Below are 23,266 nucleotides of genomic sequence, written 5' to 3' on the forward strand. Positions count from 1 at the left end.
TTTCCGGTTTGTCTCCGCCCCGCGAGCTCCGTGCAAACAAACATTATTATAAACAGTTTTTTTGAAGGTACATGAATACATTTTTTTACAATACTATTCAATATGACTAAAAGCTGCTTGTGTTTGACCTTTAAAACACGGCGGCTGCTTTTCACTGATTAGTTGTGTTATAATATAATAACACATAAATATCAAGAATATGAACTTTACTATTTTTGAAAGTTATTTATATCCTCTAAGAGTTCTAATCTTTCTCAGTGTATTGAATTCAAAGCTCAGTTATGAACTGAGGATTTCTAGTTCTCTACTTTACTGCTACACAAATACAAAGTGGAGTTGTGGTGAGGTACAAGTGTGAGACTGTCAGTGCTCGTCTTCCTCAAGCTAACATCTAAATGTGAAGAGAGGAAGTGAAAGAGCAGAGTTAGCTTCTCCTCTCAGACCTCATCTCAACTGACAGCTGTCACTCAGATTTATGGGTTAGATCCATTCATACTTTTCTCAGACAAGAAAACGATCTTCTAATCACAGATCAATAATCATTACTTCTGCTTTCAGAGAGACGAGAACCCAGGGGAGTCTTTGTTTGGGTGAAGGGTTGTATGTTCCACACGCAGAGAAAGAGAAAACAAGTCACTGTAAAACTTTATCTTAGAATTAGGATGTTTATTTTGTTTACAATACATAAAGCCTTTGAAATCAGCTCCCAGCACTTCATGTTTCATGTTTTAACCTCGAAAATCAGCCCCACACTCATTATTAATAATCTAATGCTTTTCTTCATAAAGTACGACAGAGTTAAAATGATTCTAAATAAAGTGAAGCAATTCATTTCCTATGCCAATTGTTATTGCCTTTCAAAATAAGAGCATTTTGATCATATATGCCTGAAGCCCAGAACAAATAAATATGAATGAGTGTGTTCTGCCGTTGCTATGGTGACGATTTACTGCAGTGTATGTTTTCTTTTTGAAACAGGAAACTTAAAACAGATTTTTTAATAATCACAGTCACTGAAGTCTGTCACGTAAACAGACTGTAAATAAAGATGGACGACAAGACAGCTATCAAGAGTGAAGCCAAATAATCAGGAACGCCCCCTGGTGGCGGGTTGCAGTATAGGTCACAAACCTCCTCCTCCATGTTAGCAGAGGGGACACGGACCAAACTCTAATGTTTAATAATTAAAATAATCTAATAATTAATGTTTGTGAAGATGCTTCTGTCGTTTCAGGTCGTTCTTCTTTCTGTTTGTTCAAGTTTCTGATCAGTTTGGTTTGAATCCATTATTTGATGATATAAAAACAGGCTGAGACTGACTCCTGATTGGTCAATAGTGTATATGGGCGGGACTTTGATACCATGGCTCCACCCCACCATCACTTCTGCCAAGACTGCCAATTGTCAAAAATTCAAGATGGCCCTTTTCATATCCGAGATAATTAGCTTCACTTTTGTCCACAAGGAGGAACGCCTCCATCTTTCTTTACAGCCGGTGGTCACATCACGTTGAGGACGAGCCGGCAGGTTCGGCTGAACTTTAAAATACAAGCAAACGAAAACTTTCAATTTAAACAGAAAAAAATCTTGTTTTATAAAACATTCATGTTGTTGGAAAAATCCTGTTGGAGTAATTTGCACAGATGAATAAACAAAGAAGTAGTGTTTCAAATAACGTGTGTGAACCTCAGTCCTCAGTGTTAAGTGTGTCTGCTGGGAGCTAATGAAACCTTTTGGTTTTCAATGACTCTGTCTTGATTAATGGTTGCAGTGATTCCTCGGTCGGCTCTGCAGAGGTCCTTATAGGTTGTTGAGCTCCAGAAGAGTTTGGTCCAGAACCTGGTGCATGTCCAGGTTCTCCTCTTTGGCCTGAGCCAGTTTCTCTGGAAGAAGAACCACAGTCACAGGAGAAAACAGTCCAGACACAAAACCCAGAACACGTCTGATTCGACCCCGTGAGTCAACATCACTGTTGTCAGGGTTGACCCACCACAGATGGATTTGTTTATTGATTGATTATTTATATATATATATAAAATCATGAAGGATTCAAACATTTAATGTCCCGTTTCATCCATAAGGGCCAGTATTCAATTTTAGGATCTGATGAACTCAGAGCTTCAGAATAAACATATTAAATCATTTTGTTGACCAGCTTCAACATGTTATTGTTGCTGAGTTTCTGAAGCGGCTGTTTACAATCTTTAAGATCTTCATTTGATAAACAGTGGTGGACCTCAGTGTTCCAGTACTGCAGGACACATACAAGCACAGAAGTAAAGTACATGTGTTCATAATGAACATAATGAAGAGTTTGTTCTCTCTAAGCTCGTTGTGGGAACTGTTGGTTTCTCTATAATTGTTACGTTCTCGCCCTTCTATGTAAAAAGCCTTGAGATAATGTATATTATGATTTGGTGCAATAGAAATTAAATTAAATTGACTCTTTAAACAAAGCATTTCTCAGTTTCCAGAGAAGAGGAAAGATTCATTTTGTCGTCTCTTAGACGGCACATTGAGTAAATCCACTTTTCTTCTTCCAGATGGAGAAACTATCCAACCTCAGATCTCAGCTTCAGGTAAATCACTAACAACCTCAGGAACACAGTTGGTGGAGGAACAATGTTCTGATGATACATGACTCAGAAGTCTGTGTGTGAAATGATCTGTTCATCGGAACATGACACTGCACATCTAACAGAATCTAACAGTCTACACCTGGTTCATGCTTCAGAGGAGCTTCTAGATTTACACATTACAAGATATGCATCTCTATCTATCTTCATGATGCACTCACAGGAAGTTGGACATTTTGCATTTTGTGATACTATTGTGTGCTATTTTTATATTGTGTCTTTTATTTTACTATTTAAAACTGAATGAAGGCACAATAACACATTTCACTGCACATTGTACCATGTATAATTGTGTACGTGACAAATAAAGCTTATCTTATCTTAGGTTATTAAGAATTCATACGCCACTTATACATTTATAAAAAGAGGAAGTAAACGGAAGAGAAAGGAAGTAAAAGTGGAAGGAGACAAACAAGAGCTTTAATCCGTTTATTACAGAGGGAGGGAAACATTTGAGTAAAGACACAACGTCCACCAACAGACACACAACAGAGACTCAACCCTCTGTTCAGAGCAGCACACAGGCACGGACGGGCCCATGGTTCTTTTCTAGAACCTTCTAGATGGAACAGAACAACAGCGAGCAGCGGACACGAGTTCAGACAGGAAGGAAGAGCAGAGCGGAAGAGACACAGAGCGTCTAGAGTGTGGTCATGTCGTTCAGGGCCAAGTCCAGCTCCTCGCTGAGAGCTTTACCCTTCAGCTTCTGAGCGTACACTTCATCTGCAGGAGGACACACACAGGTAGAGACACACACAGGTAGAGACACACACAGGTAGAGACACACACAGGTAGAGACACACACAGGTAGACACACACAGGTAGAGACACACACAGGTAGACACACACAGGTAGAGACACACAGGTAGACACACACACAGGTAGAGACACACACAGGTAGAGACACACAGGTAGAGACACACACAGGTAGAGACACATGGGGCAGAGCAGCAAAGAGACAGGATTCAGAAAAGCAGAAGGAAAATGTTCACGTGGTATCAAACGGTGGCTTCATGCAGCTCGTCACTTCAGACCAAGCAGGAGAAACATCTGGAGACTCAGACCCTGTTCACATCTGCATTTACATCTTTCCATCGTTAACATTAATGAAGGAAAGATTTTGGTATGTTTATTTTCTTATAAAAGTTCTATATATTTGTTAGTATTTGTGTTTTCTTTTTAATTATAATAAGTTTATGGTTGAACTGTAAAATATCAAACCTCAAAAATATTGATTCATATTTTACTCACTAATATTGATATCAGCATAAACAAACAAAGGTTTGTTGAGCTGGAGCCTCCCGACCTGAGGGATCTGACCCCGACACACTGAAGCTACACTCTCTCTGACCTCGGGGTTCGAACCCACGGAACCCGTTCAGCTCAGCCAACCAAACAGCTTCAACTGTTAGTGATGTCATCATGAACTCAGGCAAACACAACACGGCAGCCATGTTGGAAGTCGACTGTGAACGGCTCGGATCCGACGGATGGTTCATCTACATCTGAGGAGTTCTACACAATCACTTCAAACACACTCTGAAGAAACCGATCTGTACTAAGGTAAGAAATACAGTTAACAGTTAAACCAGCAAAACATATAACTAGACTCTGAAAAGTAGTGATTCTGTGTTATAGTGCAGTGGGTAAGGAAGGACACACACACACACACACACACACACACACACACACACACACACACACACACACTCATGTTCCATTCAGCTGTGAGTGTCTGCACGATGAAACCTGCATGTCTGCGTCTGTGTGTAGACCAACACGTGGCTGAAGTGCCAGGAGGCGTGTGTCCTTCAGAGAGGGACCTGATGTTCATCTTCTCAACGTGAGGAGGAACACAGCTTCTATTTATCTGTAACTCTATGACATGTGGACAAGTTGACTTCCAGGTGAGAGTCTGATGCTCTTTAAGACTTGTAGGACTTCACTGGACGTTCAGGTCAGCTCCTAACATCTAGTTCTCTCCCATCCCACCCGGACCCTGAGCCGTCTCACTGTGCAGCCACACATCACCAGAAGAGATTAGTGAAGCAGTTACTTCTACTTGATTCACAGCAGGAGGGCGAGCAGACGTGTTAGTGGCGTCAGGAGGAGCAGAGGAACCAGCGTTTAAATACCTTCCAGATCGTCGATGGTCTTCTCCAGCTTGGCCACAGATCTCTCTGCAAATTCTGCACGAGTCTCAGCCTGGAACACAAACCGCCACAGACACATCAGAGGGACACGGGTCAGGCGCTTCATGAGTAAGAGGAGGAAATATCAACCTCACCTCTTTCAGTTTGTCAGTAAGAACTTTGATTTCCTCTTCGTATTTATCCTCCTTTTGCGAGTACTGAAAACCAAACCAAAGATTTGAACTTGAAGCCGAAATAATAACAAGAGACTTTACATGCACATTGAATCCACTGCTGGAGAAGATTGGAATCTTTTTAAGAAAGACAAGAAGGATAAAGATGTGAAAGTTCTGACTTTTCCTCATGTTTCTTTAAGTCACTTTAAATAAACAACTGTGTATATTTCCATCATATTGAAACATCTTTACAGTCTGACTGTCCGGACCTGAGGCCGGACGCCCCCAGCTCCTACCGTACCTTCTCAGCCTGAGCTTCCAGCGACTTCAAGTTGTTGGTGACATTTTTCAACTCTTCCTCAAGGTCGCCTGATTTACTGAGCAGCGTCAGAGAGAGAGAAAGAAGCGAGAGGAGAAAGAGCAGCGGTTTGAAAGAGCAGCAGGAGAGAACGAGGCCTGACACCGAACCCACGCTTTGAGAATCAAGTCTCTGCTTCTCAGAGTCGAGCACATCGGACTCTGAGAAGCAGAGAACAAGAGTCGTACCAGGTCTTTCAAAAGGAACTGTAAATACACGTAGTCCCATCAAAGCACAAGTCTGATGTGATTCTATGATTTTCTTCTTGTCAACAAATCTCCTTTCACTTCGTGACGCAGACTGACGACATGAAGCTCAGAGTGTTTTTAAACTGAGACAGAGGAGGTTCATCTGATCCATGAGGCTGATGAGGTCAGAGAGAGGCTGTGGACTGGACGGTTCAAAGGGACCAATCACAGGAGCATCAGCCACTGTCCCCGCCCCCAAGGTGTCATAGCTCCACCCCTCGAGGGAGCGACTGTCGGTCGATGTTGATCGAGCACGAAGGGAAAGTTCGCCTCAGGTTTGTGGAACCACAGAACCTCACTGGTCTGATCTTTTATCCAGTTAATGTATCTTTCATAATAATACAAATTTACAATTTTGAGTTGTCAAAATATGAAAATCTTCTGTCCTAGATTTCCATCTGATTTGTTGAAAAGAAAACCAAGACAGAATATCACCTGACTCGTCCTTCAACGAGTCACAGGCCAGTGCAGGTTAGACAGGAAGCAGTGGGAGGAGTTTAGAAGTGGGTCAGAGGAGAAGGGGGCAGGTCACGGGTTTGACCCGGGCGGGGGGGGGGGGGGGGGTCTCAGTACCTCTTCCTCTCCGCACATCATGGACTTCATGTTCTGGTCCATTAGGCGGAGCTCCTCCTCCAGCTCCCTCACTCGTCTGCAGGGTTAGTCCAGGAGGGCGGGGGGGAGGAGGGCGGGGGGGTCATGCAGGCGTTTCCCACATGCATTAGATAAACACACACACAGGAGAGAACACAAGAACACACGTCTGTGTAGACTCACACAACCAGCAGGCGATCTGTGGATCACTCAACCTCATTGATTCATCGTTCAACAAACACAACTCAACTGAAGTTTTAAACATTTGACTCTAAACCATGAATCAGATTTTTGATCAGTAGATTAATGGACAGTAATTATTGTGAGGAGTCTGTACAGCAACAACCACTAATTAGTCGTTAATTATTAAATGCATCAATGACCAGTGCACGTGCAGCTTCAGGTGCTGTGATAGTAGTGATCACATGACCTCACTATGACCTCACTATGACCTCACTATGACCTCACTATGACCTCATGTGGGTGACTTACGCCTCGGCCACCTCCGCCCGCTCCTCGGACCGCTCCAGGTCGCCCTCCAGGATCACCAGCTTCCGAGCCACCTGCAGGTTTCAGCTGACAGTCAGAACTCTGTTCACTTATCTGATCTCATCTTAAACTATATTATCAATGAAAGAAATTATAAAGTATATAGAATTTAAATTAAAAAACGAGTTTGTAAGTAACTGTAAAGACGTCTTCTCTGCATTGTTAATTCTGTCAAATCAAAGTTTCCACATCAACGTTTGTGACTCATATCGGTCGAGTTTAAACTAAACGATATCAATCAGTCGGCTTTGATCTGTCATTTATCCTCAGTTACTTTGATCTGATTCTGTATCTGTATCAACTTTTAATTTAAATTTAAACATAGCTACAAATATACAGAAATAGTTTTTATAAAATGATTTCTTCTTATTATATTATTATAATAATAAGAATGTTTTTACAGTCATCTGAAGTCTCACCTCCTCATACTTGCGGTCGGCCTCCTCCGCGATGTGCTTGGCCTCCTTCAGCTGCATCTCCTGGATCTCCATCTTCTCCTCGTCTTTGGACGCTCGGTTCTCGATGACCTTCATTCCTCTGAACGGTCACAGCAGGAGAGAGAAAGTACTTTTACTTTGTTACTGTACTCAAGTGCAGTTTTCATGTATCTATACTTTACTTAAGTAGATGTATGTTCAGGTTTATTGTGAGCTGCTGTCGTCAGTGGTTAGTTCAAGTGGTTTCCTGCTCTGAAGAACCAGAGCTCGACCGGGTGGTTGAGCTGCTCTGGGACAGAAGTTCAGAGGATGAACAAAGTTCTTCACCTCTCGCTCTCGTCTGCAGCTTTCTCCGCCTCCTCCAGCTTCTGCAGAGCGGTGGCCAGTCGCTCCTGAGCTCGGTCCAGCTCCTCCTCCACCAGCTGGATACGTCTGTTGAGAGACGCCACCTCCGCCTCCGCCTGCACGCATCAGAGACCCCAGAAGAAGAATCAGGTTCACCCTGACACCCAGCTGCAGCTGGTTCTTTAGCATGTAGCGTTAGCTGCTCCATTGAGTTGAAGCCACAAACGTTAGCATTAGGTTAGGGTTAGGTTTCTTCACGAAGCCCAATGAATCCTGGGATATGTTGACATCTGACGTCTAGTCCCGCCCCTGTGACACGACCCGCCCCCCGGAAAGGAGAGTCATGATTGAGAGCTGAGACGGACTCGGGATTGGTCGAGTATGAGTGGGCGGGACCTCGATACCTCAGATCCACTCCTCCATCACTACACTGCCTGCAAATCACATCACCACCACAAGATGGCAGCGTTCACATCCGAGATGTTTTGGCTTCATTCTGAAGGAAGTGGAGATATTTACAGAATACTACTGGACCTGTCACTTTGTGGTACGGCTGCAGTATTAATAATACTTGACAGGATGACGTTGAGTACTTGTTGTACATCAGTACTAAACGAGTACTAAACGAGTTTTAAAGAAGTAATCTGCTGTTGTGTGGTAACTTCAATTCAAATGTGCAAAGGAACATTCTCCATCTGAAGTTCTAAAGCTGACAGCCGGTCGGTCCCGGTTCGACCGGAAGCTCCCTGAGTAACGGTGATTAAAAATGATTTTAAACGATATTGATGACATATTTTATATGATATAAATGATCAATATGCATCCCATACTTTGAATCCCCCTCCTGTTGTCCTGGAGTTTTAATTTTACCAATCACATTATTACATGTCCCCCTCTGCCCATCCACTACAAACACATAAGTGATAAAGATAAAAGAGAGAGGGGGGGGGGGGGGGGGCTACGTATTCTCCACATAGGCTTGAGTGGAGAATACGTAACTTACCCTCGACTCCCGACATGTGACGGAGCAAACAGCGAAGTTCTTCAACATGGAGGACATTAAATTAATAATTGAAGTGAAGTACAGTGAGTTGTATGATCCTCGGAACATGTTGTATAAAGACAACACAAAAAACACACATGTTGAGATGCTGCTGCTTAATGTCAGTGCAACAAGTAAGTATGTGCTTTTATTCTACTGGATCAACGGGGGATGTTATTAGCGCTGCCCGGCGCTTCAGTCCGGTGTGAACCCGGTGTTACGTGTCCCGGTGTGAACCCGGTGTTACGTGTCCCGGTGTTACCGTGTCCCGGGCGCGTCTCTCGGTGTCCGCCTCCTCCTGCAGCAGCTGGGCCCGGTCCTCCGCCTCGTCCACGTCCTGCTGCAGGTTCTGGATCTTCCTCTTCACAGAGTCCACGGACGTGAAGGCCGCCATGATGCCGAGCTGTGTGCCTGTCACCATGGCCACGGGTCACACGTGACACCGGGTCCACACCGGGACACGTGACACCGGGTCCACACCGGACTGAAGCGCTAATAACATCACCCGTTGATCCAGTAGAATAAAAGCACATACTTACTTGTTGCACTGACATTAAGCAGCAGCATCTCAACATGTGTATTTTTTGTGTTGTCTTTATACAACATGTTCCGAGGATCATACAACTCACTGCACTTCACTTCAATTATTAATTTAATGTCCTCCATGTTGAAGAACTTCGCTGTTTGCTCCGTCACATGTCGGGAGTCGAGGGTAAGTTACGTATTTTCCACTCAAGCCTATGTGGAGAATACATAGCCCCCCCCCCCTCTCTCTTATCTTTATCACTTGTGTGTTTGTAGTGGGTGGGCAGAGGGGGACATGTAATAATGTGATGGGTCAAGATTAGAAAGAAACGAGCATCGTGACTGAAACTCTTCTAACTAGTAACTGTTGTAAATTACATCTGGAGTAATGTCTGACTCAGAGTCAGTTTGCCTGGTGTCCATGTGAACGTGGACAGTGTGAGGATCTGACTCAGCTGCTGCCAGACCTGGATTAGAGAAACCAGATCCTCCACCTCAGCGCCGGCTCGGTTAGAATGGACGGCATCTGCCCGGAGGCGCTGACAGGCTTGATGACATGTTGTTAGAATCTGATCCCACACATGATTCATACGAGCTTTCAGATGATGACCCTCTGGAGGTTTAACTGTGAAGGTCGACATGAAGACGGGTCTGATTAGTGTGAGGTCGGACTCACTGGTCTGTGTGCGTCTAAACCACTAGAGGTCGCTGCTGGTTTCCAGTTTGAGCAGCAACAAATGAGACATGGCTGAACACCAAGTGGATGATGTGACACCTGTCATGACATCATCATGACATCATCATGACATCATCGTGACATCACCCCCTTCACTCACGTCTGCTGCCTTCTTCTCGGCCTGCTCCAGCTTCTCCTGGGCGTCCTTCAGCGACTCAGAGTATTTGTCCAACTCATCCTCGACGCCCTTCAGCTTCTTCTGCAGACCCAGCAGCTCCTCCTCCAGCTACACAACACAAACACACACAGACACAGACACACAACATGTCAGAGCGTGAGGAAAGGGATCGTAAAGGACTAATGAAATATTGTAAAATAACTCTTTGATGTCATCTCCTCCATTCACGATCCCTCCCAGTACATTTCATACACCTCAGAATGAATGAAGAAGAGTTCAGTGTTTATTGTGGAAACTTCTCTTCTTGTGCTTCAGGTGTCGTCTCATTCAACATTCAACATCTTTATTAAATCATCTTGATTTCATGTGGAGCACTGAGCCACATGAGGGACAGTTAAAAACTCTTTACACCATTTACCAGACGTCGTCCAGCTCCTCTGTCCCTGGAGATAAATCATCTCTATCGCCCCCTGGTGTCTGGCTGAGGTGGAGGTCAAAACGTCCTCCTCCTCCATGTTATCAGATGGGACATGAACCAAAAAAAAAATCGAAGTAGACGTTAAATAAATGTTTGTAAAGATGTTTCTGTCATTTAGGTCGTTGTCATCTCTCTGATGTTTGTTCAGGTTTCTGATCAGTTTGGTTTTATTTAGTTGTTATATTATATAAAAACAGGCTGAGACGTGATGATTGACAGCTGACACTGACTGATGGGCGGGACCTCGACACCACTGCTCCACTCCATGTTAAGATGTCGTCCATCTTTATTTACAGTCAAGAGGTCGTAGTCAAACTGAAACCATAAAACAGTTATTGGTTCTGATCCCTCGTTAACGCTCGTTCATATTATCACAACTCGTTGATCAGGTTCCTGCTGCTCGAGATGCAGATCTCTGAAGGTTTCTGGTTCACGACCATCAGAACCTTTCTTTGCTTTGGACGCGTCGGTTTTCCAGTGACTCATTTCCAAAGATTGTGTCAGCGAGTCAACGTTTGCACCAACAGCTTCATGTCCTATAAAAAGACAATTGTACCCGAGCATTAAGTCCTCAGGACAGATGCCCTGTGTCCCTCCTGACGGACTGTCGGCTGCAGCCATGTAAGGCCTCAGTCACAAATAGCCTGGACGCTCCTGATCCCAGCGTCCGGACCAGCAGCCTTGACCATCTCTTAGGGGAGCAACAATTCAAAGGAGGCGGGGTCTTTACAGGGAACCAGAAATAGACGAGAATTCAGTGAAGCATTGTCGTAGCAACAGGCCGGGATCCCCTGCGAACACAAGCTATGTGGACAGTTGCATAGTTGAAAAGTTGCTTTCTATTCATAGATGACTATCTGATCTCCTCAATTACAGTGTGGAGTCCAGTGGAGACAGACAGGAGACAGACAGGAGACAGACAGGAGACCGACAGGAGACAGACAGGAGACAGACAGGAGACAGACTCCCTGCGTCCTGCAGCGGCATCGCTGCACAGCTGGAAGCTGCAGATGTGACCGAGAGCTGCCAAACCCTCTGACGCATATTTTCATCACCCAAAGGGAATTATGAGTTTTGATCATGACACGTTTTTCTTATCCTGAAGTTTTTTATGTACAACACATCACTGTTTAGACATGAGCTCCCGGTCAGGTCCAGAGAATCTTCTCCAGAGCTTCTCCAGAGTTTGTGTTTCACAGCTGAACATCAGTAGAAGGTTTATTCTTCAGGTGAGAGGTGGAGCAGCCGGGTGCAGCAGACAGAGACAGGAAGTGACGTGTTACCTCTGCTGCAGAGGTCATGTGATCATGTTCACATCACCACAAACTCTCTTCACATCTTCGTCTGTCTTCAGGTGCGAGTCTCATTCGGACGTGATCCTCCAGAGAAACAGAGATCTGCAGAGTTCAGCTTGTGTGACTGAACAGAAGCAGCTGCTTTGCTCTGCTCTACATTTTTGTAGTGTTTAATATATATATATATATATACATATATAAAATATGATATGGTTATAATTCTACCTATGCTGGATAGTTTCTAATATTTTTCTGAGACGTGAGATGATTTTAAGCCTCAGATGAGTCACATGCAGGTTTTGAAAAGATGACACATTTTAGAGCTGATCACTAAAACGTATGATGCTGTTTGACCACAGGGTGGCGCTGTTCAGACTCGTGCTTCTCCGTTTACTTTAATCCTCTGATCTCTGTCCCACTTTCTCATCATTATTTATGTGGAGCATTTCAAATCTTTAAGTGTGCTTTAAAATAAATTAAAAACAAATGTAGATATCAAGAAGAGACGATAGAATCCTGATCTAAGATCTGGTAAAAGATATTAAAGATAAGTCAAATTAAATAATAAGTCTCTTTCCTCCACAGATGGCTGCCACTGACATCATAGAGCCGTCATTCCACTTTAAATACTGCAGCTGGTCCCCCCCCGAGGTCAAGTGAGTCTGGTCAGTGGATTTTCAGTAACGATTCTGATTAACACACAAACTGGAACCGACCTCCTGGGCGGAGCTAATTACATCATTCAGTCAGTTAAAGAGATTTTCAATAGAGCACCATCAGGTGTGAGCAGTAAGAACACATGGTGTACAGTGCTAATGGAAATGAACTGGGCCCCAGATGGAACCTTGAGGGACACCACCTGTGATGGAGCAGAGAGCTGAGTGGAGGCTGCAGCGCCACCTTCCTGTACCTGTTTGCATTTGTCCTCCGCTCCCTTCTTGTCTCCCTCCGCCTGCTCCGCTCGGTCGATGGCGTTCTCCTTGTCCAGCTTCAGCATCTGCATCTTCTTCTTGATGGCCTCCATGGTTGCTGGCTCAGTGGCTCCTCGGCAGTGGGTTCGGGTTTCTCCGGAGCGGACTTCTTGTACCGGAGCTGAGGTTCTTTTCTTGTTTCTTTTGACCGGAGGAGAGTTCTACCGGAGCTGGACCGGGGCGCGCGTGCGGCTCGTCTGAGCGGCTCGTGGAGAATGAAACTGTCACGAGCTCCTCCTCCGGTCTCTCTATCCTCTGCGTGGACGCGCGCGGGGACGTTTTCCATATTTAGGCAGCGAGGGGTGTCCGAGCTGTGCGCGTGACGTGTGCGCGCACTGTGTGGGAATAAACAGCTGAGATTTTTTTCACTGACATCATCATCATCTGTTCACTGTAAGAACCCATGAAGAAATAAAGAGATGAAGAAATGAAGACATGAAGAAATGAGGAGATGAAGAAGTGAAGACATGAAGAAATGAGATGAAGAAATAAAGAGATGAAGAAGTGAGGAGATGAAGAAGTGAAGAGATGAAGAAGTGAAGAGATGAAGAAGTGAGGAGATGAAGAAATGAGGAGATGAAGAAGTGAAGAGATGAAGAAGTGAGGAGATGAAGAAGTGAAGAGATGAAGAAGTGAGGAGATGAAGAAATGAGGAGATGAAGAAGTGAAGAGATGAAGAAGTGAAGAAACGAGGAGATGAAGAAGTGAAGAGATGAAGAAGTGAAGAGATGAAGAAGTGAAGAGATGAAGAAATGAGGAGATGAAGAAGTGAGGAGATGAAGAAGTGAAGAGATGAAGAAGTGAGGAGATGAAGAAGTGAGGAGATGAAGAGATGAGGAGATGAAGAAGTAAAGAAGTTATTAGTTATTATTAGAACCTGGAATAAGTTCGTTTTTCTATTTTGCGTTTGAGAACAAAGTCAAACTGGATCAAAGGAACCTTCAGTTTCCATGTGACGCTCATTCATTCATTTTGAATTTATCCTCTAACTTCACTTGAAGCTGTTTTTTATCTTAAAGGTGAAAGTTGAGAATAAACTAAAATTCTCCTCAGAATTTAAATCAGGAACTTTTTCTTCAAATGATTATTAAATGACGTGAACTGAGATACAGTGAAATATGAACGTTGGTGCAAAGTATTTGTATAAAAGATGGAGTCCACACGGGTTGCTGTGAGAAATGAAAATCAAACTGGTTTTATTGGATATCAAGGTGTCCCAGTGGCAGGAGGTGGGACTGCTGCTCACCAGCATCATGTCCACCCAGTCACACACACACTTTCAGGAGTTGTGTCTTCATATGAGACATGTGGAAGAAAGGGAGTGTGAGGTTATTGAAATGAAGGACAGTTTGAAGTAAGTGCACTTAGAGGATAAATGTTTGGTATCACAAAGTTATACTGGACACATTTCATGATCACTTTAAAAGCACTGATATGAGCGACATGAACTCTTAATGCGTCAAACGAACAGGAAGTAGGAAGCGACACTGACATGTGACTGGAGTGAGTCGATACTGAGCCTCCACACGGAGTCAGTACGATGCTGAAAGTTAAATATATGGCTTCATAATCTTTACATAAACAGGTCTAATCTAATCCTCAACACTGAAGCTGCTTTGATCCAAACACAGAAACACTGATATTAACTGAGTTTCACACGTCGCGCCACCTTTAAAAAAATGCTTTCACACGGATTTGTTCCATCGCAAAGTTGATTTAGTTCCAAATCCAAAGTTAAAACAACTCAATGTTTCCCTCAGATTCAAACATGTGACACATCATCAGTCACGTGACCAGAGACCATCTACACGTCGAGGCTACACGTGCTCACGCAAATACAAAAAAGAATCATCTGCATAGAATACATTTGTTTGCATAGCTAGCATAGTTAGCATACACTGCGCTCGCCCTCATGTCGGAGATCTAACAGCGACGTCGTTTCATACGGAAACACATAATATACAAAACGACGACATGAAAGGCAGAGAAGACACAGAGGAAAACGTAGAAGATCAAAGAGAATCAGAATCAGACTTTCATTCAATCCATAATCGACATAAAGACAGAAACCCTCCTGAGAAACTGGATCTGATGGTGGGTGGAGCCTCCTCAGGTCCTGAATCACTGTCACATTACTGTGTGGTGACACACAGACACACTCACACACACAGACACACACTCTCTCTCTCACTGCTCCTGGCCGTCCTGCAGCAGCTCCGTGGGGAGGAACTTGTACTGCTGCTGCCGGATGGTGGCCAGCCTCTTCCGGGCCTCGTCCAGCTCCCGCTCCTTCCTCAGCATCTCCGCCTGAGCAGCCATGATCTGAAACAGACACCATCATGTGACCACCTCCAGCTCACTGTGCAGACTGGACACACACTGTGTGTGTGTGTGTGGACAAAGTAACACACGTGAACACATGCACACCAAACCTGGTGGGAATGTTATTTGGGAGATTGTCTGCAGACAATAGGTCAAAGGTCAAGGCGGCCACGTGTGTGCTTGTGTGGTCACTGGGACTCACCTGAGCGATTCCTCCCACCATCTTGCTGTTGACCACCACGGCCTGGTCGTCCTGGGCATCGAACGCTGCTTTCTGCGCCGCCTTCACCAGGTTATCAGACGCTCGCTTCACAGCGTTTCCAGCAGCCTAAAGAAACACACACACACACACACACACAGTGTGGAGTCAAACTAAGAAGTCTCCAGACTCTCACTGTGACCTTTGACCTCTGGACCCACTCAGTGCTTGTGTGAGTCCAAGTCGGTTGTAAATTGGAGGAGCTTCTCTCCAGGTGTTCACGTGGTGTGAGAGGAGAATGGAAACAGAGACTGAGCTGAACCGACTCCTGGAAAGGAACCAGGACTTCCAGCAGACACAAAACCATAACAGCTTGCTCCCCTGCTCAGAGTCCGACAATCTCTGTAAAAGGCAAAGAGTGTCAGTCTGCTGAGCGGCTCCGAAGACAAACGTCTCCCGGGCGTTTTGTCCTTTTGAGGCTGTGTGGACTGAAATCAGAGACGCAGCTGGCAGAGGACGACCCCGGCCCGCTGGAGCTGCATCCTCCTCTGGTTTATCTTTGGCTGGAATGTTTCTGTTAGTCCGGCCCTGACATAACTAAACGCTTCAGAGCCGCAGCATCACTCAGTGTCCCAGAGTGCCCCCCCCCCCCGGAGCTGCACTTTCACTTAACCGCTCGTTTGAACCGGCTCGTCACCGATCACATCGCTAACTGAACGCTCAGATTCACGTTTCTCCGACTGCCCATCGCTGCAGCTCCTCTCTTCAGCCTCTGTCTCAACCCCCCCCCCCCCCCCCCGATAAAACCCAGCTGTGCTATGATTGGTCAGCGGCTCCACTTTAATGTGATAGCTCAACAGAGCGAGTAGGAAAAGTCGGCCTCTGTCTCAGTCTTTCACAAACTTATATAAATGTCTTTCTTTCTTTTCTTAATTCAAGAGGTCAGTATTAAACTGGTTTACTGGTCACTCAGTTAACCAGTGTGTTAACTAGTTGTGTCCCTGAACCACCCAGTGATGAGATCACCAGCTGAGCAGCTCCACTCGCTGCTCTGTGGATTGTTTCCAGAGCGTCCAAACATTAATGTTGGAGAATTACTGAGGCGGCAGCTGCAGGCCCAGAAGAGCGCAGATAAGCCACTGCTGATTGGATCAGAGAATATGAGACGCACACACAGGGACACACACACAGAGACACACAGACACAGGACCGACAGCACACTTTGTGTTATGTGTTGGGAGTGAACGCATCAGTTACACTTAAAGGTCACAGTGAGTCTCCATCAGAGCTTTGAGTTGAAGAAGAAACGTGTGGACAGAACTTTGGGATCGAGGTCGTGAGCTGAGGCTCCAGAAGGAAACAGCTCTTCACTCAAACACGTTCAAACTGTGACAATCTGCTCCAGGTCAACGTGGACAGACTGGAAGCTCATTAGAGGGTCACAGGTAGTTTGTGATCCTGCAGGGGGCGCTCTCCATCAGTTTGACCTATTACATGCCCTCTTGACCCGTCAGGGAAGTGATGTCAGAGCCGTCTGAGCAGTGTTTCCTGTTCTACATCCCTCCGCTGGTTTTGAGGGGCGGCGACATTCGACTAGCGTCAGGTCCGATTAGTTCAAACTGGATTTTAGCCCAGTTCTACGATAAATACCACAGCCCTGTATTCCATGACTCCCACTCCGCCTCTGATTGGCTGACACATCTCACCAGCCAATCACAGGTAGAGGAGGTTGGGTCCAGTTGACTGCAGCAACACAATAACACATTAATCCAGGGAATGATTTGATTATTGTAACTACTATAACCAGTCTGAACTCAAGATGGCCTCGCCCCACACGGGGATTATGAACCGTCTACGATCAAACTGGTTTCTGTTGAGTTTAGAGTTTGTTGTAACTTGAAATGTGCGTATTAGTCCTTTAGCCCCTGATCCTGATGCAGCAGCAGCTGTGCACCTGAAACCCGAACAACCTATGAATAGACGCAGCTGTCGCCCAGCGGGTGATGTCATTGTTCCCTCAGCAGGTAGCTGGTGGTCACATGACGAGGAGGAACCTCTCACTATGCTCTGGAGAGGATCACATGTCAGAGCGATGGAGCCGGATTAGAGAGCTAACTTCGGACCCGGCTTCAAATCATCTGCTCCGAGCCAAACATACTGTGTGACTAGTGCAGAGTCCCCTCTGGGGATTATTATTATTATATATAGATCTTATTATTATAAATAGATCTTATTATTATAAACTGAGATAAATCAAATTACCTCCTGCCACAATTATTCACTGTTTTTATTTTACATTATCATTTATTTTTATTGTTAGTCATCTTTAATCAAGTTTGTGGTTAAACTGTATAATTTCAAACCTTGATGATAACTCTTTGTCAATAAGCCCTGTCCCCAGTGACAGGTGAAGACAGAGTCCCTGATTGGACGGACAGCACTGACCTGCAGCCTCTTCATGGTCTGGGAGTCCGTGTCGGCCTTGACCTTGCAGGCGACCAGCAGCTGAGCGGTGGACGCTGCCACCTGCTTGGCCGAGGAGATGAGCTTCTCCTCGCTGGCGTGGCCCTGCACCGCCGAGTTGGCCGCCTCACACAGGTTGCTGGTCGCGGCGGCCACCATCCGAGCCTGAGGAGACCAAGGCAGCGCTGGTGAACAGGTTTCAGTGTTAAACAGTCTTCATTGTTGAGGAGGGAGGAGACTTACAGCTGAGATGAGTCCCTGAGACCACTGGCCGTCGTCCACTGCGTTGGCTTGGATCGCTCCCACCTGAAAACACACTGGTTTAGTTCCACTGCACAGCTGTGGTGCCCGAGACACAAGAACACCAGAGAAGAAGAAGACGCTGGTTGATCAGGTGACCAGGGTCAATGCAGAGGAAAGAAAAGTAGCTGGAGGCGTTTTCACTTTGATTCATCGAACAAAAATACAAATATTAAAAAAATGAATTCATTTTTTAAGTGAAATTCTAAGATATACGTTCCTGAGCTGCAGCTGAACACGTTCACCTCCATAAGAATAATGTGAGTGTGACTCTAAAACAACACAATGAACTGATATTAAATTCTAAGTATAATAGAGACAGATTGTCTCTGTATAAAGCCTCAGGTCGTTTGCCCAGAGTTTGTCAAACTGTTTTTCTCTGACTGTTGGGGGGGGGGGGGGGGATATTGCTTTTATACTGTAAATCGCTTTGTGTTATATTGTTTGTATGAAAAGTTAATTTATGTCTGATTGATTGATTTTAATGTTCTTCATTTACCATTTAAACTCTGGTTATCAAGTATAAAGTGTAACGTGAGGTGGGGGGGGTTTGTGAGCTGATCATGGAGCTCAGCGGGGGGGGGGGGCAGTGGGACTGGTCTCCTCCTGGTCGTGGTGGGACGTACCTTCCCCTGAGCCACCAGCTCCCTCTGGGCAGCGGAGGCAGCCTTCACCAGGGCGCTGGTGGCGGCGGCGATGGCTTTGGCCGCCTCCAGAATCTGCTCCTCGAAGTTCAGGCTCTCGTCTGCTTCCTGTTGACAAGAGAGGGAGCAGCGGTCAGTGGAGTCATGGTGCTCCGGGTCCTGCAGCGTGTGAGCAGCCACCGCTCAGGCAGCGAGGAGCCGACACACCAGGAGACGGGGGTGCACTGCGCGGAGGGAGGAGCTCTGACCTTGGGTTTGGTCCTCGGCCTCAGCTGCTCCAGCTTCTTGGCAGCGGCTTCGATGGCGGCCGCCGCTCCGAGCAGCTCGTTCTCTGCGATGACGGTGGGATCCTCAGGGTCCACCCACTCGGTGCCTGCAACACACAACTACAGTCACACTCCGATTGTCTACACACACCCAACAGCGCACACTCCCCGGGTCTCTATTCCCGAAGATGAACATATCTGTTCAGATCCATATTACTGCCTGGGACCATTCATCTGTCCGTCTTCATCATTTAATGAAGCCAGGATTATATTTCATATTACTCAGACATTTGTGTTCTCACAGAACACGTGAGAAACACGTGAGGAACCCGTGAGGAACACGTGAGGAACACGTGAGACGTTACATAAATGTTTGTAAAGATCTTTCTGTCATTTCAGGTCGTTCTTCTCTCTGATGTTTGTTCAAGTTTCTGATCAGTTTGAATTATTTAGTTATTTGATGATATAAAAACAAACTGAGTTTGACAGATTTACAACTTCAGCTCCTCACAGCGTACGAGTCCGTTTGAAGGATTCATCTTCGTGACGTGAATATGATTCTGGATTTGAACTGGATGAAATCCAGTTGAACCCAAAACCTGAACATCAATCACAGCTTCTTCTTCTCTCGACAGCCGCTGAGGTCGTTCCATTTACATCCTGCTGCAGGATTCAGTTGCAGCTAATGTCTCAGAAACTGAAGCAGGTGTGTGTGTGTGTGTGTGTGTGTGTGTGTGTGTGTGTGTGTTAATCTGTGGTAAAAGCTCTGAGCTCGACTTTCCCTCCACTCGACGGACGATGACAGCCTTGATGGACCTGGATCTCAGAGCCGAGTGAAACTGTAGAACCCAGACACCGGTTCAGACCTGGTTTTAACATCAGGCTCAGTGATCCGATCACACGGCTCCAGCTCGGAGCTCAGGTGTGAACACACTAGGACACATGTGAAATCTGAGCACTCACATCTGACCTCATCACTTGTGAACGTGTCCTGGGAGCTGACGACCTCTGACCCTGACGCATGGAGGTTTGTATCAGAAGCTCTGAGCTACAAGGAGGCCCGGAGTTTAAAATACGTGCTCTTCCAAAAAGATTGTGTTGATGCATTATGGGAAATGTAGGTGAAAGGCTGAAGCACCTTTCATGGCCTCTGCGGCCTGGATGAGCTCGGTGACGGAGCCGGCCACTCTCTTGGAGTAGTTGGCCAGCTGCTGCTTCAGGTCGTGAGTCGGTTTCTGGATGATCTGAGGACGAAGAACAAGACACAAGCTTTAATTCAACCTCTTCTGATTCCACCCTGTCACTGATGCTCCACACGTCTTCTTTAAATCCCTGTGCTCATGCTAAGAAGATGCAAACATGATATAAGCTACAGATTTTATTTTCCAGTCCCAATAAATAAATCGTCCTTCATGATGTAGATCTGCTGCACCTCCAGAGCTGTTAAATCTAAATGAAATATCACATTTCATCAGTGAATGATTCTCATTAGATCTGACGTGTCTCAGCCTGTGTCCTCGGACTGTCCCCGGGGGACGGGCAGCTTCCAGGTGGAGCAGTGGACAGCTGCAGGGACTCAACAGGCTCCGGTTGTTCTGCTGTGTTGTCATGAGGAGACGCACAAAGCAGCCAAACACAAAACATCCACAAACCGCACAGCAACAAAACCGGAACACACATGTTCAGGCCACGCGTGTGCACAGTGTCACCGGAGGGGGCGTGTCTCCTGTCACTCAAACTAATCACAACATGAATCAGACTCTGTGACCAAAGTGCGTCGGGGGGGCCACATGGAGATCAGACAGAATGATGACAGAGACCAGGATTATCAGGCTGTAGTTCAAATGTGCTGTAAATGTTAACAAGTTACTTATTGACGTTATTTATATTTTCAGTATTTATCGAAGGTGCAGACGTGTCCACACGAGCCCTGTTAGCGCAGCCCTGTGGCGACAGTAAGCATCAGTTAGCATCAGCTAGCATCAGTTAGCATCAGCTAGCATCAGCTAGCATCAGCTAGCATCAGTTAGCTTTGACCAGAGACACTAAGAGCTGTTTTTAAATCACACAACAAACACAGCGCCTGCTCCTTAGAGACAGAATCAGGAAATCCTCACAGGACAGAGTTTCTCCTCTAGGAAACAATTCAGAATTAAATCAATAGTGATGCGCTCTCCACTTTAATATTGATTTTAAGAATCAACATAATATATATTTATATGTCTCCTTAAAGCAGAACTTTCAATCTGAACATGTTTGTGGACTAATTAGTTGTGAGTTGTGCAGAGAGGTGGACACAACAAACACAACAAACACAACCACGTACACACGTAAACTGATCACACTGCAGTGATCAGATCAGAGTCTTTACTGCAGCTTTATTCTGAAGAGGTCGGCGCTCCTTCCTGTCAGAACAAGCCGCTGTGGGCACTCAGCAGGATCCTTGTTAAAGACTCAGGTGTTCAACCAGTGCATGAACTCTGGTGCCGGGTCATGCAGCTACTCACCGGCTGGCACCGACATCAGTGAGCCACAAGTTTAAAGAACATTAACGGAGCGTTGGGGAAGGAAAGAGAAGACGTGTCAATCACATGACAGCAGACATATGGACAGAGCTTGGAGACGTGTCCACGCTGCTCTGGGACCAGTGGATTTCAGGAAGAGCAGTTGTAAGATGACATTTTTAAAAGGCCTAAGGACACAGATGTCCTGCGATCACGTACAACAGGCTCGTCCCTCGGGGACAGACTGAGACACGTCTTACCACCAGCACGTGCTCCAGCAGGCCCAGGTATCCTGTGGCGCACTCGTTTCCGTAGCGCAGCGCCCTCGTCTGGACGTCCTTGCTGACGTCGGGGTGGAACGCAGCTTCCTGTTAGGAACAGAGACACGAGCTGATCAGCCTGATGTTCAGATGATCAGATGATCAGATGAGAAGTTATGGATCCACACTAGGACCTCGTGGACTCACCTTGCAGGAGTGCAGCATGTCGGCGATGGCCCTGCGGCTGAGGTTCGCCGTGGCGATGATGTCCTCCTGACGACACGAGTTCCCAGCAGCCACCGCCTTCGCTGTTGCCATGGTGATTCCTTTGGTCATGCGGATGAACTCCTCCGGCGTGGTCGTCTTCGGGGGGGGGTCCGAGCTGCGGAACACCTGCAGGGTAAAGCCTGTTAGAGGGTGCAGAGCAGAAGGGTCAGCGCTGACCACAGGTCAGTGACTCACAGTCAGCTCCTGTTTGATGTGTTCGATGGTCGCCTCCAGAGCGCGCGTCCCCTTCGTGGCCTCGTCCTCCACGGCCTTCACCGTCTTCAGGAGGGACGTCACGTTGGTCACCATCACCTGCAACAAGCCACCAGAGATCAGACAGAAAACCAGCAGAGACATCTTAGTTCTGTTTGTTAACGTAGAAGAAGATCGTCTCACAGCGTAGAAATGAGTCCCGCCTACTTCCCTAAGACGTTTTAGATCATTCACTGTAAAGAAAGATGGCCGACGTGGCTCCACCTCCTCCTGATGTAAAAGAATATGAGACAAACGCTGCCACCTTGTGGTAGTGATGCACTTTGGAGCCGTGTCGTCCATCGTTAGTTATAGTCCACAAAACGCACGTCACATGACCGTTCACCTACACTGGTCATGTGATGTAAACAGGAAGTAGATTGTCTCTGCAGTTGGTTGCTTATTAACAGAAACTCCTCTTAAGGAGGAGCAGTGAAGGTGACGAGTCACTGACAGGAAGTGCTACTGACAGGAAGTGTTACTGACAGGAAGTGCTTCTGACAGGAAGTGCTACTGACAGGAAGTGCTACTGACAGCAGGTGTTAGCGACGCCTTGTGTTCCCTGCTGGGCGTCAGGTGCCCGACGCCCAGCAGCCTCACGGACGTTGGGTCGGACTCGTACCTTTGCAGAGTTCTTGAGCTGCAGCATGCTCGGGTCGTCGTGAGGTTTTCCTGCTGCAGCTTTGGTGCTGCTGATGAGGTTACCCAGCGCTTTGGCCACATCTTTGACTGCGTTGATCAGGACCACCTGTAGAGGGCAGCACACACATAAATCAGCCAGGCTCTAAAGAACAACCACCACACACAACCCCACACCAACACAACAAACTGAGGTGTGTACCTGTGTCTCTGGGTCCTCGGATCCCAGACTGGCGGCTCCTAGTTTGACCACATCGGCCAGTCTGGTGATGGTGCCCACGGAGGACTGAGCAGCCTGGGCCAGTCTCTCCTGACTGGCTCCAGCACCGGACACCAGCAGCTTGGTGTCCTCCACCAGAGCCTTCGCTGTCTTCAGGATACATTCTCTGCACACACACAGGAAACAGTTTACCCTCTCAATGGGTTTATCCTCAACGTTAGAATCTTCTGTCCGTCCTCTACGTTCATTTCATCTGTATTCGTACAACTCTTGTGAAATCTTACTGGTACGGA

At 46.2% G+C, this 23,266-nt stretch overlaps 2 protein-coding genes and 1 long non-coding RNA gene across 8 annotated transcripts in view; 1 reads left to right on the top strand and 2 right to left on the bottom strand.

Annotated features, from left to right (window-relative positions):
* Nucleotides 1-645: 645 nt before the first annotated feature.
* Nucleotides 646-13,677, bottom strand: tpm2 (tropomyosin 2 (beta)). Of its 4 annotated transcripts, none has more exons than XM_053411196.1 (9): nucleotides 12,577-13,677; nucleotides 9,876-10,001; nucleotides 7,455-7,588; nucleotides 7,110-7,227; nucleotides 6,634-6,704; nucleotides 5,246-5,321; nucleotides 4,924-4,986; nucleotides 4,772-4,841; nucleotides 646-1,883 (listed from the first exon to the last, which is right to left on the bottom strand). In XM_053411196.1, exons 1-9 carry the CDS (start codon nucleotides 12,688-12,690, stop codon nucleotides 1,801-1,803), a joined length of 855 nt encoding a protein of 284 aa, XP_053267171.1. In that variant the 5' UTR covers nucleotides 12,691-13,677; the 3' UTR covers nucleotides 646-1,800. The 4 variants fall into 4 exon arrangements, with proteins under 4 accessions (XP_053267171.1, XP_053267173.1, XP_053267170.1 ...); XM_053411198.1 differs by lacking the exon at nucleotides 5,246-5,321 and adding an exon at nucleotides 6,124-6,199; XM_053411195.1 differs by lacking the exon at nucleotides 646-1,883 and adding an exon at nucleotides 3,050-3,359.
* On the top strand, nucleotides 3,028-6,052 carry LOC128424803 (uncharacterized). Of its 3 annotated transcripts, XR_008333057.1 has the most exons (4): nucleotides 3,028-3,517; nucleotides 3,548-3,759; nucleotides 3,903-4,199; nucleotides 4,410-6,052. It is a non-coding gene; the product is annotated as an uncharacterized LOC128424803 (long non-coding RNA). The 3 variants fall into 3 exon arrangements; XR_008333056.1 differs by having other exon boundaries at nucleotides 3,028-3,759; XR_008333058.1 differs by having other exon boundaries at nucleotides 3,028-3,759; nucleotides 4,710-6,052.
* Nucleotides 13,678-13,807: 130 nt separating the features above from the next.
* tln1 (talin 1) overlaps nucleotides 13,808-23,266 on the bottom strand; it is a 37,696-nt gene continuing 28,237 nt past the window's right edge. The window contains exons 46-57 of the mRNA XM_053411148.1: nucleotides 22,956-23,139; nucleotides 22,737-22,862; nucleotides 22,058-22,174; nucleotides 21,803-21,988; nucleotides 21,596-21,703; nucleotides 19,970-20,075; nucleotides 18,814-18,938; nucleotides 18,548-18,673; nucleotides 17,865-17,927; nucleotides 17,604-17,786; nucleotides 15,162-15,287; nucleotides 13,808-14,959 (exon numbers count right to left, since the gene is read on the bottom strand). Of these exons, the coding sequence (XP_053267123.1) occupies nucleotides 14,825-14,959; nucleotides 15,162-15,287; nucleotides 17,604-17,786; nucleotides 17,865-17,927; nucleotides 18,548-18,673; nucleotides 18,814-18,938; nucleotides 19,970-20,075; nucleotides 21,596-21,703; nucleotides 21,803-21,988; nucleotides 22,058-22,174; nucleotides 22,737-22,862; nucleotides 22,956-23,139 (1,585 nt within the window). The 3' untranslated portion in view covers nucleotides 13,808-14,824. The remainder of the gene's footprint in view (nucleotides 14,960-15,161; nucleotides 15,288-17,603; nucleotides 17,787-17,864; nucleotides 17,928-18,547; nucleotides 18,674-18,813; nucleotides 18,939-19,969; nucleotides 20,076-21,595; nucleotides 21,704-21,802; nucleotides 21,989-22,057; nucleotides 22,175-22,736; nucleotides 22,863-22,955; nucleotides 23,140-23,266) is intronic.

This window comes from Pleuronectes platessa, chromosome 19 (genome assembly GCF_947347685.1).
Source record: "Pleuronectes platessa chromosome 19, fPlePla1.1, whole genome shotgun sequence".
Taxonomy (NCBI): domain Eukaryota; kingdom Metazoa; phylum Chordata; class Actinopteri; order Pleuronectiformes; family Pleuronectidae; genus Pleuronectes; species Pleuronectes platessa.

Bases quoted from the DNA above. Each gene is read 5' to 3' on its own strand.
- tpm2 (XM_053411196.1), bottom strand. From the start codon at position 12,690: ATGGAGGCCATCAAGAAGAAGATGCAGATGCTGAAGCTGGACAAGGAG. The intron at 7,589-9,875 runs GTGAGTGAAGGG...TGATGCGTGCAG, and splicing joins CCGAGAAGAAGGCAGCAGAC to GCGGAGGCGGAGGTGGCGTC. The intron at 7,228-7,454 runs GTGAAGAACTTT...GTGACCGTTCAG, and splicing joins GCTGCAGACGAGAGCGAGAG to AGGAATGAAGGTCATCGAGA.